Below are 13,710 nucleotides of genomic sequence, written 5' to 3' on the forward strand. Positions count from 1 at the left end.
CCCCCTCCTCTTCGGTCTCCCCCACAAGTCCCTCCGTAAGCGCCAACTGGTCCAGAACTCAGCTGCTCGTATTGTCTCCAGAACTCCATCAATCATATCACTCCTGTTCTTCAACAACTTCACTGGCTTCCTGTCAAATTTCACATAGACTTCAAAATCCTGCTTCACACTTTCAAGGCCATCCACAACCTCGCCCCCCTCCCCCATCCCTAACCCTAACCCTAACCCCCCCTCATACCTCTTTGACCTCCCCCCCCCCCCCCCCCCCCATACCTCTCTGACCTCCTCCACATCAACACTCCCTCCCGGCACTCAGATCAGCCTCACTGTGCCCTCTGCCCGTCTGTCCACCATGGGGTCCAAAGCCTTCAGCCACTCTGCCCCCCCCCCCCGACATCAGGAACATTAACTCTCTATCCATCTTCAAATCCCATCTAAAAACCCTCCTCTTCAAACTTTCATACTCACTTTAATTTGTCATCCACCCTGCAGGTTTCTGATTTTATTTGTGTCCTTTGCTCTTTTAAATCGTTGTTTATGTTGTGTAAGGCGACCTTGAGTGCCCTGAAAGGCGCCTTAAATAAAATGTATTATTATTATTATTATTATTATTATAACTAACCTGTGATGAAGGGCCAGTCGTCTTCATCACAGGTTAGTTATGATGTTTAACCAACAGTTGGATGTTGAACCACAGAGATCCTCATGTTTACGTTTTTACATGGTATAAATGAACCTAGCATCATTAACTTGTTTCTTTCATTCTTTCTATAAAATGCTGATGATTGATTATTGATCAGGCACATGATGGTAATCATAATGTTTGTTGTTTATTGACAGAAGAAAGAATTGATTTCTATGTCTGATCATCAGTCAGACAAGCTGCTGATCAATAAAATCATCAGATATCATATCATCATTGATCGACTGTTACAAACTGTTGTTTTCTCAACTTTTAAAAGTCATCTGCATAGAAGAAAAATGATCAGATTTATAATATTATTACAACGTGTTTACAGCCGTTTCTCATTATGACAGAAATGTAAACAAATATCTGAATATATGAAGTCAATAAATATGTTTCCTGTTTGTTGGGTTTATCTGTTATTGTCCTCATTCAATAAAACTCTGCATATTGAAGCTGATAACGATTCATTTCACCTGATTTATACACAGAAATATGTTGAGTATTAATATGTGAGATAAACTCCAGAACAGAATCAGTGGATAAAGATCAGAGGTTAGTTTAGATTTAATCATGTTTTTCACTTCAAATGATAAAAGTCTAAAGTTAGAATAGAATAAAGGTTTATTATAAAGACAATAATACAAGTGACAGTGTATGGGATTAATAAAGTACAATTTAATATAATATGATATAATATAATATAATATGATATAATATAATATAATTTAATATAATATAATATAATATAATATAATATAATATAATATAATATAATTTAATATAATATAATATAATATAATATAATACAGCGGATTGATTGGTGCTGCAGCGCCTCCCACAGGTCAGGGTGTGTTGTTGGAGCTTTTAAACATTTAAAACATTAATATCTTCCTTTTTTAATCTTTCTTTACTTTCAGTTCATCAGAAAATAATATTTAACATCCTTTAATAAAAACATCTGTTCAGCTCTCATATTATATCATATTATTCTTTAAGTGTGTGAGTAGTGATTTATAATATTTCCAGTAATGAGAATAATGAAGTTAATAGATCATAGTTATTTTATTCTAATAAACTGTAAACATATCATTTATTTATTTATTCTTTGTTGGACAGAACAAACAACCAGACTTTTCAGTTCATAAATAAAAGATTAAAGAAGGAAGTGAAAATAGAAAAATAAAACGATTTCAATATAAAAGAATATAAATAAGGAATAAAAAAGGAAATAAATAAAAATGGTATAAGTGACTCAATGACTTTTCTTATTTGTTTTATATTTTAGAAACTCTTTTATTTAAATTAATAATAACTTAAATGATGAGGTTGTTATGAAATATTATTAACAAAATAAAAAGGTTTACAGTGTTACAAAATAATTGAAATAAATAAAGATCATCTTTTTCAGTTTTACAAAAATAGCATTTATCATGTTTCTAAAAATGTAGAAAGGTAAACATTTGTTGGATAGATGTGTAAAATGTTTAAAAGTAGTTCTTGAAAGTTGTTTAAACATATAATAAATGAGCGGATGTTTCCGGTCAGGCGCGGAGCGGGCAGCCGGGCCCGCGGTGCTGTGACGTGAAGGACCTCCCTCTCGGACTCAGCAGCAGTAATGGCGGACTACGACAGCTACGAGGAGCGGGACCGGGCCTACGGCAGCTTCGGCGGCGGCAGAGGGTGAGTCTCTTCCCGGTCAGGTGGCTCCACGGAGCGGCCTCCAGCACGGAACCCAGCGGACCGGCCTCCCGGAGCCTCGGAGCGGGGCGGCCGGGCCCCGGAGCCCGACCCGCCGGGCTGCTGCAGGCCGCAGCCCGGGAAAGGCTCTGGAGGCCGGGAACGGCGGGCAGGAAACACCGAGGACCCGCAGCTAACATGCTAACAGCTAGCAGTAGGCGCATACACAGTAACGGATCAATAACCTGATCAGCTCCGAGCTCTGCGGATCAATAACATGTGGTGCAGGGATGAGGGGGGGGGGGTGCTAGTGGTACCGGAGAGCAGCGGGGCGCAGCGGGAGGAGAGGCCGAGAGGAAGCTGCTGGAAGCCCGCATGGTGCTGCTGCTCGCACCGCTGCATGCGGCTGGCTGGAGATGGGTATTGATCAGGGTATTGATCCGTTATTGATCAGGTTATTGATCTGGTTATCAGGTTATTGATCCGTCATTGATCAGCTGAGCTTCACTCGCTGAGTTTATTTTGTGAACAAAGAAAATCAGTTTGATTATTGATCAGAAATATTTTATCGATCCTAATCAATGAATCAATGACTCAGTGTTCAGAGCTGAAGCTGATGTAATGATCTCCGGGTAATCAATCAGTTACATGATCAATACGTCTGCTCAGTGTTTTATTGATCAATCATTAAATTAATCAATAAATCTGAGACTGAAAAAAGTAATCGATCAGTTTTCTTCTGATTGATCAATAACTGATAATCAGTGAAACGTCAGGAAATGTTCAATGATTGATAACTGATCAGTTTCACATTGATAACGACACAGCTGATCAGTTATTGATTTATTGATCAATCAATAAATCAATATAATGGAGCTTTATTGATCGGCTCCAGAGTTTCATAATGTTATTATTTAGTCTGAAACTGCAGCGATCAATCCATCAGGTTATCAATCGATCAATCGGTCAGGTTATTAATCGGTCAGCTGATCAGTTTTGATTATTGATCATTTTGAGTCTAAATTCAGATTTCAGTTTGTTTCTGAATGAAAACTGAAGATCAATAACACTGATCAGCTTTGTATTGATCAGATTCATCCAGAATTTAATTCATCAGATTAATCAATATTTAAAATCATTGATTGGGTCCAAAAGTCTGAGACCGCCAAAATAAGAGTCACAGAGGCCCAAAAACTGAAGTTTATTTAAAAGCTGTAAAAAAAAACAAAGAAGTCTTTTATTCTGAAATTTGATGACTTTTCCTAAAGTGGCCCAAAATGCACCAAAATATAAACATATTAAATGTTATATTTAGTATTTGTGCTCCAGATGTTTGTCCATTGAGGCTGTTCTGGGTCAGATTATCTCCGTATCTATTGACATGTGTTTTAGTGAAATGAATAGTTAATAGTTTTAATAAGATTCTTTTTATGATGTAGCAGTGAAGACTGATGGCTCTAATGGTTATACAATAAACCCCACAGCTCCAGAAAGCTCTGCTCATTTTACCTTTACATTAAATAACATTTAACCACCAAAAAGAGATGAAAAAATGACCTACAGTTAGTTTGAGTGACAGCTGCCATCTAGTTACCATGGTAACTATGAGATGGAGAGACTAAAGAGACTCAAAACTACCAAAAAGAGACATTTCCATCACTATTGCTATGTTATATTTTCATGTCTGAGGTAAAATAGGACATGATATTGTGTGAAAGGAGATGTTTAGTGGTGTAAAATCTAAAAAAAATACACTCTCTCTGCTCTCTGACACGTGAATCAAGGTTTAATCACATTTATTGATCAGTCAGTGAGACTATTGATGCTTTCTAAACACATCTGTGCTTCAACGTTTGGTATGAACACTTTTTATGAGGAAAACAAACTGTGAGGATAGAATATGAACAGTATGTGATGATAGAATATGAACAGTATGTGATGATAGAATATGAACAGTATGTGAGGATAGAATATGAACAGTATGGTAGGATGACTCTGTGCTGTATTGATATAAAGTATTGATCAGTGCGTGTCCCGTGCTGCAGGCCCCGTGGCGGCGGCGGCCCCGGAGGCCCCAGGAAGCAGAAGGAGCTGCCGTCAGAGCCTCCGTTCACAGCGTACGTTGGAAACCTGCCGTTCAACACGGTCCAGGGAGACATCGACATCATCTTCAAAGAGCTCAACATCCGCAGCGTCCGATTGGTCCGAGACAAAGAGACAGACAAGTTCAAAGGTCAGCGGGGGGGAAGGGTTAACTAACAGTCACTAATGATGTGACTCAGGCAGCGATGGAGACGATGTCACAGCTGATTTAACACAATCACTTCCTGTCATATCAAATCACTAAAAACTACTAAACTATTATTTATTGTTATTTGTGAACTCAATCAGACATTTAAATAAAGAACTATGTCTTCTTCTTCTATAATAATATTCCTCCTGTTCTTTAGAAATGACCTTTAAAATGTTCACATCCTAGAAAAGTAGAAATAGTGGAGTAGCTCCCAATGCAGGTAGGCTAGGATCCATCAATGCAGGTAGACTGGGATCCACTAATGCAGGTAGACTAGGATCCACCAATGCAGGTAGGCTAGGCTCCACCAATGCAGGTAGACTAGGATCCATCAATGCAGGTAGACTGGGATCCACCAATGCAGGTAGACTAGGATCCACCAATGCTGGTAGACTGGGATTCACCAATGCAGGTAGACTAGGATCCATCAATGCATGTAGACTGGGATCCACCAATGCATGTAGACTGGGATCCACCAATGCATGTAGACTGGGATCCACCAATGCAGGTAGACTAGGCTCCACCAATGCAGGTAGGCTAGGATCCACCAATGCAGGTAGGCTAGGATCCATCAATGCAGGTAGACTAGGATCCACCAATGCAGGTAGACTGGGATCCACCAATGCAGGTAGACTGGGATCCATCAATGCATGTAGACTGGGATCCACCAATGCAGGTAGACTGGGATCCACCAATGCAGGTAGACTGGGATCCACCAATGCAGGTAGACTGGGATCCATCAATGCAGGTAGACTAGGCTCCACCAATGCAGGTAGGCTAGGCTCCACCAATGCAGGTAGACTAGGATCCACCAATGCAGGTAGAGTAGAATCCATCAATGCAGGTAGAGTAGGATCCACCTGCATTGGGAGCTGTGGATGGGCGTCTACCTCTCTATTGTATCACATCCTGTAAAAGATCATAAAGTTAGTCTTTAATGCAGAGGAGTCGATGCTGTGAGGTCACAGTTTTAGTTCAGGAGAACTTCTCAGCTGGAAACAACAGCTGACACTAACTGTGTGTGTATCTGTGTGTGTGTATCTCTCTGTATCTGTGTGTGTGTATCTCTGTGTGTGTGTGTGTATCTCTCTGTATCTCTGTGTGTGTGTATCTCTCTGTATCTGTGTGTGTGTGTGTGTGTATATCTCTGTGTGTGTGTATCTGTGTGTGTGTGTGTGTGTGTATCTGTGTGTGTGTATCTGTGTGTTTATATCTGTGTGCGTGTGTGTGTATCTCTGTGTGTGTATCTTCAGGTTTCTGTTACGTGGAGTTTGAGGACCTAGAGTCGTTAAAAGAAGCGTTGGCGTACGATGGCGCAGTGAGTATGACATCACTTCCTGTTCCTGTATGCTGACTCAGCAGTAATGTCTCTGACTGACACAACCTTTTGACCCCTGCAGTTGCTAGGTGAAAGGTCACTGAGGGTGGACATCGCAGAGGGACGAAGGCAAGAGCGAGGAGGAGGAGGAGGAGGCGGCGGCGGCTTCGGATTCAGGAAAGACGACGGTAGGTGTGTGTGAGTGTTGATGAGCGAGTGTGTTAGGGTCAGAGTGTTTCCCACAGACCAGGTAGCTATGTGTGGTGCAGGGTCGTACGGAGACCTTTTGAGGGGCTCTGACCGGGGGGAGGGGGCGTTGACGTTGTAGCAGCAGTGCTGTGTATCGGTAACCTAGCAACACTAGGGGGGTCCGGGGGTAATAATAGGGCTGCAACTATTTTTGTAGTTACCAGTTTTACTTTTACCATCATTAGGCTTCCATACTTAGCTACTAGCTGCTGCTCTCCTCCCATCATTAGCTACTAGCTGCTGCTCTCCTCCCATCATTAGCTACTAGCTGCTGCTCTCCTTCCATCATTAACTACTAGCTGCTGCTCTCCTCCCATCATTAGCTACTAGCTGCTGCTCTCCTCCCATCATTAACTACTAGCTGCTGCTCTCCTCCCATCATTAGCTACTAGCTGCTGCTCTCCTTCCATCATTAGCTACTAGCTGCTGCTCTCCTCCCATCATTAGCTACTAGCTGCTGCTCTCCTCCCATCATTAGCTACTAGCTGCTGCTCTCCTCCCATCATTAGCTACTAGCTGCTGCTCTCCTCCCATCATTAGCTACTAGCTGCTGCTCTCCTCCCATCATTAGCTACTAGCTGCTGCTCTCCTCCCATCATTAGCTACTAGCTGCTGCTCTCCTCCCATCATTAGCTACTAGCTGCTGCTCTCCTCCCATCATTAGCTACTAGCTGCTGCTCTCCTCCCATCATTAGCTACTAGCTGCTGCTCTCCTCCCATCATTAGCTACTAGCTGCTGCTCTGCTGACTGTGAGATCTGAGCAGGTAGAAGCTGATAGTTCACTAACTAGAACCAGGGAGCATTGATTCTGTGGCGCCACACATTGGTCTATGTATGGGAAACACTGGGTTAGTGTGTGTGTGTGTGTGTGTGTGTGTGTGTGTATCTCTGGTTAGGGTTATTGTGTGTGTATTAGTGTGTTATAAACAGCAGCTGAGACTGGAGAATGAAAGTTTTTTTATTAATTTATAATAAAAAGTATAAAATGTTACACTGCTCCTTTATCCTGCCCCCCCCCTCCCTCCTGATGAGCCCACTCAGCTCTGATTGGTCAGCTGCCTACTGAGGGGCAACCAATCAGAACCAGTTTGAGTGAGGAACACTGCATGAGGAGGAGGAGGAGGACTCTTCATCTTTTTACTCTTCATCCTTTCATCTTCATCCTTTCATCTTCATCCTCACCCCCCCACTTTCCTTTTAACTGTTCGAGACAGACAGGTGAGACGGGTAACAGTCAGACAGGTGAGACAGTGAAATGGGTAAAAGGTGAGACAGGTAACAAGTGAGACAGGTAACAGGTGAGACAGGTAACAGGTGAGACAGTGAGACAGGTAACAGGTGAGACAGGTAACAAGTGAGACAGGTAACAGGTGAGACAGGTAACAGGTGAGACAGGTAACAGGTGAGCAGAGGTCTGTTGCACCAGCTAATTAAATCAGATGTTAATTTTAACATTAAAGATATTTAGTTAAAGTAACTTAATGAAACACGTTGAACAGCTGGTTTCTTCATTCAGTTCATTTTTATCTTATCAAAATTAATTTGTTAACATTTGTTAAGTAAACTTTATTTTGGTCTTTTTAAATGATGCATTCACTTGAAATGGGAAATGAGGGTTGCGGTGCAACAGGCTGCAGCTTTAATCCTCTCTAACGTCTCCTCTCTGATTGGCTGCTGGACAACTAACAAGCTCCGCCTCTTCAGCGCTGTCCTTCCTGCTCCTTCCAGAAGGAGGTGGCACCTCCTCCTCCTCTCCTCTCTGTCTCCCTCTGCTCCCTCCTGTCTGTGTTAAACTGCCCCTGTCCCCTGCAGGACGAGGAGGTGGTCGAGGAGCTCCCCGAGGAGGAGGAGGACGCGACTTCCGCGACGACTTCGACCAGCAAGGAGGAGGAGGAGGAGGAGGTGATGTCAGAGAGCAGCTGGTCCCAGCCGGCCAATCAGAACACTGCTGGCAGGAAAATGTCCCAAAGCTAATCTGCACTAAACGAACATTTAGTTAAACTAATCTGAACCTTAACGACACGATTAAACACATTTAAACGGGTTATATTAGGCCCCGCCTCCTGGATAATCTAACATTTCAATGATAAAACTTAATTAAACTTCTATGTTCTGTCGGCGGTGCAAACAGTGTTGACCTTTTACCCCCAGGGTTTGGACCATGCCCCGTTTTTCCCATCATACCTTTCGCCTCAACCATCTCATGCTCATTGGTCACCTGACAGGTTCCTGATGCTGCAGCACACCTGCAGCAGTCAGCTGACCCGTCTGCTGTCTGTGTCTCTTTAGGAGGATTCAGGGATGATGACTTCATGGGGGGGCGGAGTCGAGGTGGCGGCGGCAGTCGCCCTAGTGACAGACGGGGGGGCAGCAGCGCAGGCGGCAGTGCCGGTGGAGGAGCAGGAGGAGGAGGAATGTCTCGCTTCAGAGACGGGCCACCACGAGGAGGAGCGACAGACTTCAGAGAACCATCGGACGGTGAGACTACTTCCTGTCTGTCACATGATTTCATTTAAAGACTGTGTACAGTGAATTCAGACATTTTCTTCTAAACACATTAAATAGGTCATAAATGTATTTCTAAAAAAGGTGTAAAAAGCATTTCAACCATTTAGATTTGAATTGTGGACCTAGGCTTCACTGTTAGCCGCCGAGCTAGCCACCGAGCTAGCAGCTGAGTTAGCCGCCGAGCTAGCAGCTGAAATCTCTCAGACCTAGCGTCCATGTTTTTGGTAGAGGTGGTGACTTTGATTGACAGGTGACACTCGGTAGGGGGCGGGGCTTCAGCGGACTCGGCGGGCACTCCCACAGCGTTTGGGAGCAGAGAAATAGGCAGACTATTACACAACTTTGAAGCCTAATTTCACATATTTGGCGATTTTTTTTAATCATTCACATTTGGCAGGGTGGTTAACAACACACTTTTCTGTGGTATGTCAAACTCAGAACACATATTTATTTTTACTTTACACGGACTTTAAATTACCCATCAGCCCACTTTCAACCACTTATCCGGGGTCGGGTCACAACACCCTCCTGGAGGATCCCAAGCTGTTCCCAGACCAGCAGAGATATGTAATTACAGTTGCCTCCGATACTGCTGAAAATACATCTGTACCGGCGAGTACTGGAGTTCAGGCACCGATCCGATACCATGTCATTTATTAGAAATAGGAATCTATTTACTTTTTCACTTCGGATTCGATACCGATAATGCAACCTTGGGTATTGGCCGATACCGATAATGCAGCCTTGGGTATTGGCCGATACCGATAATGCAACCTTGGGTATTGGCCGATACCGATAATGCAACCTTGGGTATGGGCCGATACCGATAATGCAGCCTTGGGTATTGGCCGATACCGATAATGCAGCCTCGGGTATTGGCCGATACCGATAATGCAGCCTCGGGTATTGGCCGATACCGATAACGCAGCCTCGGGTATTGGCCGATACCGATATTGCAGCCTTGGGTATTGGCCGATACCGATATTGCAGCCTTGGGTATTGGCAGATACCGATAATGCAGCCTTGGGTATTGGCCGATACCGATATTGATCTGATACTGATATCAGCATGAATCATACATACTTTTATTACTTATTTTGTAGCGTGGGATGTTAGAAAAGGCTTGATCAAGTGATATTACTCAAACAGGGGTATTGTTTTGTCAACAATGTAGAGGCGGCTAGGCATAATGTAGCGAGGCTCGAGGTGCTCAGTTAAGCATTTAAACCTGACATTACTCACCACAGACAGAGGCTGGTCATCAAGCACAATAAACTGCCTTTCTGCCGTCCTGTGGGAGTTCGTCACGCTTTGCAAATGTTTCGGACAGCATTGGTTGTTTGAGGGAACCGGCGGTTTGTTTCTTCGCCTCCGTGGTCTTGTGAAAAATCCTTGTGCTGTTTCTTGTGATGCTGCTTCAAGGTTCGAGGTTGGTCGTATTAAACTTCCCCTGATCTGTGCCACCACGGGAAACTTGTGCATTACAAGTTTTGCACTCAGCTGCAACGTCTGCCACACAGCCGACATCACTCCTACTTCTTGCTACTTACTTAGCAGCAGAACAGTTAGCACACGCTCACGCTGTTGTGTGATCAGGGCTCTGCATGCTGGCTCCGGCTGCTGCTGGATCGACGAGCTGGAGCAGATTACTGGACTGCTTGTATTAGAGTGCTAATATTGGAGATTTTAGATCCAGTCCGATAAAATCCGTTACTTGGTTTTGGCTGATATCTGACTGGCATCCGTTTTTCATCGCTTCATTGAAATCGTTCTTAGTCTGGACCTTGGATCAGTCTGCCTTGGGAGACCCTACCAGGGGCCGTTGCCCCCGACAACACAGCTCTCAGGGTCACACAGACCCCCCCCCCCCCCCCGCCCCCTGATAAGGGGTGATTCTCAGAGGAGCGAGTTCATGTAGACGTACAATTCAAAGATTAGTTTTAATCATGTAATCCAATGTGTGTGTGTGTTAGAGAGGAGCGTGCACAGTGCTAATGTGTGTGTGTGTGTGTGTTTTACAGAGGAGCGTGCACAGCGGCCCCGCCTGCAGCTGAAGCCTCGGACCGTCTCTGAGCCGCTGAACCAGGTCGCCAACCCAAACTCTGCCATATTTGGCGGCGCCAAGCCACGAGAGGAGGTGATTTCCAGAGAAAAAGACTGAAGGCCATGAGGGCCGGGGGGGAGGCGGGTGGGGGAGGGGGTAAGGGTGGTGGGGGAGGTACGGGGTAAGGGTGGTCGGGGAGGGGGGGGGGGACATAACAGTGAACGAATAGAGAACTTTAACTTAACGAGAAAAAACAAAGAAATAAATAAAACACCACAGTTAGCATTCCTTCCTTCCTGATAGACAGACAGACAGCAGACGCCGCCCTCCTCTTCTTCCTCTTCTTCCTCTTCCTCTTCCTCTTCTTCTCCTCCTTCTTCTTCTTCCTCCTTTTCTTCCTCTTCTTCTTCTTCTCCTTCTCCTTCTTCCTCCTTTTCTTCCTCTTCTTCTCCTTCTTCTTCCTCTTCTCCTTCTTTTTCTCCTTCTTCCTCTTCTTCCTCTTTTTCTTCCTCTTCTTCCTCTTCTTCTTCCTCCTCTTCTTCTTCTTCTTCCTGTTTGAGTTCTGAATAATAAACCTGTAAACACACAACGAGCAGCTTGTAATGCATGTCTCTGCCCCCCCAACACACCTCCACCTCAGCTTGCTGTGACATCATACCTGCTAGCCCCGCCCCCTTCCTTCACGTCAGGTCAGAGGTCACCTGACCCGCCCGTCACTCTCCAGAACGAATCCTAGAGGTTCGACCTGCAGCAAAAGCCCCTCCCCCTCCCCCTGATTGGCCAGGTCGGAGGAGAACTTGTTTTTTTTGTTCATCGTTGCCATGGTAACTCCTCAATGGTATTTTCCATGTCTGGAGCCGGTGGAGGGTAACCCTACATACACTACTCAGTGTTTCCTGTTGTAGAGCTGAACCAATCAGCATCACGGCTGAACCAATCAGCATCACGCTGAACCACTTCAACCAATCAGCATCACGGCTGAACCAATCAGCATCACGGCTGAACCACCTGAACCAATCAGCATCACGGCTGAACCAATCAGCATCACGGCTGAACCAACCAATCAGCATCAAGGCTGAACCAATCAATCAGCATCACGGCTGAACCACCTGAACCAATCATTCAGCATCACGGCTGAACCAATCAATCAGCATCACGGCTGAACCAATCAATCAGCATCACAGCTGAACAATCAATCAGCATCACAGCTGAACCACCTGAACCAATCGGCAGGCAGCAGACGTAGGGATACAGTAGTGCCAAAGGACGAAATGCGAGTTGTCCCTTTAAGGTCTGCTTTAAAGACGCCTGTTGGCTCTTTAGCAGATCTGGGGTTACCATCCAGGTGAAGCCTCTGCAGTTGACCAATCAGAGTGGAGGGAGAGCGTGCTGCGTTCAGGATCTGTTTGGCCGACCCAAACACTGACGCTGCATTCAAGTCCTGTTGGGAAAATCAGCTGAAACATTTGAGTTTGTCCCACGCCGCCTGAACGCAGCGCACCGACGCCCGGGTGGTACCACCGTGCACGGTCACATGACCAGAGAGAAGCTCATTAACATAATCTACTCGCAGCCTATCAGGGTTCCTGCTGACGGCCGTTTCCTCCACTACAAATCTGGATCTTCGCCAATGAACCGAGTCTGAATAACTCGTTAAAGATGAATCAGCTGTTTATTAATTAATAATGAGATCTGAACTAACCAATCACCTGCTGATCAGTAAATCCAGACTCAGCTGAAAATAATCAATATTTAAATTGATTGGTGATCAGGTGGACGATGGGCCGGATCCTCTGATTGGTTGTCCGGCTGATGACCTTGTGATGTTTTTGGAGGCGGGGCTTTGCATCTGCGACGCGAAACCGACCGAAATAACCTGGGTGGACGAACACGCACTGAGCACGCTCAGTACGAACTCAGCTGATCGGGGAGGAAGTGATGTCATCGATCTCGGCCGCTCAGTTTCCCGCCTGTCGGACCTGCAGCCTGAGACAAATCAGAGCAAATCAGATTTAAGAATGAGACGTCATCCACACTGAAGGCTCTCTCTGATTGGTCCTTTGATCCACACTGAAGGCTCTCTCTGATTGGTCCTTTGAGCCGCACTGAAGGCTCTCTCAGATTGGTCCGTTTATCCACACTGAAGGCTCTCTCTGATTGGTCCTTTGAGCCGCATTGAAGGCTCTCTCTGATTGGTCCTTTTATCCACACTGAAGGCTCTCTCTGATTGGTCCTTTGAGCCACACTGAAGGCTCTCTGATTGGTCCTTTGAGCCACACTAAAGGCTCTCTCTGATTGGTCGTTTGATCCACACTGAAGGCTCTCTCTGATTGGTCCTTTGAGCCACACTGACGGCTCTCTCTGATTGGTCCTTTGATCCACACTGAAAGCTCGGAGGGAAAAAAAAAAAGAAGCAGATTAAAGTTTCTTTTATTTTGGTGAGCGAATCCTCGACGTCCCTTTTACCCTTACTGCTCTTTTTTTCTCCTCTTTCTTCATCTCTCATCTCTTCTCTTTCATCCCTTCATCAGTTTTTCTTGGCGCTCTATTTTGAAGGCAGCGTGGACAGCCGGCTGACGAGTAAACGACAGAATAACAGACAGAGAGGAAGAAGGGAACACATTAAAGATTGAACATGTCTTTTTTTCTTCTTGTGGTTAATTTTCTTTCTGTTTTCTATCTCCTCCCTTTTTTAATCTCCATCTGTCTTCGATTGCAGCTCTGACTCATTTAACCACCTACAGCTGACCAGACGGTGGCGCTAACTCGCCGCCTCTCCAACAGAAAAGAAGAAAATTAAAGGTTTTTGTGCCGTTTTGTTTCAGTGTGGATCATGTGGAAGCCGACTCCCAGGAAAATATTGTAAAATAAATGTTGTACGATGATGTTTCAGCTTTTTTTGGCTTTTATTAAAACAAACTTAAAGCTTCAT

The 13,710-nt window shown here is 44.7% G+C and overlaps 1 protein-coding gene across 2 annotated transcripts; it reads left to right on the top strand.

Annotated features, from left to right (window-relative positions):
- The first annotated feature begins 2,255 nt into the window (after positions 1–2,255).
- Positions 2,256–10,895, top strand: eif4h (eukaryotic translation initiation factor 4h). 2 transcript variants are annotated; one of them, XM_062418606.1, is made up of 7 exons: positions 2,256–2,368; positions 4,411–4,598; positions 5,912–5,976; positions 6,059–6,164; positions 8,039–8,128; positions 8,516–8,704; positions 10,756–10,895. In XM_062418606.1, exons 1-7 carry the CDS (start codon positions 2,304–2,306, stop codon positions 10,893–10,895), a joined length of 843 nt encoding a protein of 280 aa, XP_062274590.1. In that variant the 5' UTR covers positions 2,256–2,303. The 2 variants fall into 2 exon arrangements, with proteins under 2 accessions (XP_062274590.1, XP_062274591.1); XM_062418607.1 differs by having other exon boundaries at positions 8,039–8,111; positions 8,514–8,704.
- Positions 10,896–13,710: the final 2,815 nt, after the last annotated feature.

This window comes from Scomber scombrus, chromosome 5, assembly GCF_963691925.1.
Source record: "Scomber scombrus chromosome 5, fScoSco1.1, whole genome shotgun sequence".
NCBI lineage: Eukaryota > Metazoa > Chordata > Actinopteri > Scombriformes > Scombridae > Scomber > Scomber scombrus.

What these genes read in the sequence shown, in the direction of transcription:
- eif4h (XM_062418606.1), top strand. Translation starts at nt 2,304, where the DNA reads ATGGCGGACTACGACAGCTACGAGGAGCGGGACCGGGCCTACGGCAGC. An exon ending in CGTTGGCGTACGATGGCGCA is followed by an intron (nt 5,977 to 6,058) that starts GTGAGTATGACA and finishes TGACCCCTGCAG; the next exon opens with TTGCTAGGTGAAAGGTCACT. An exon ending in AGGAGGAGGAGGAGGAGGAG is followed by an intron (nt 8,129 to 8,515) that starts GTGATGTCAGAG and finishes GTGTCTCTTTAG; the next exon opens with GAGGATTCAGGGATGATGAC.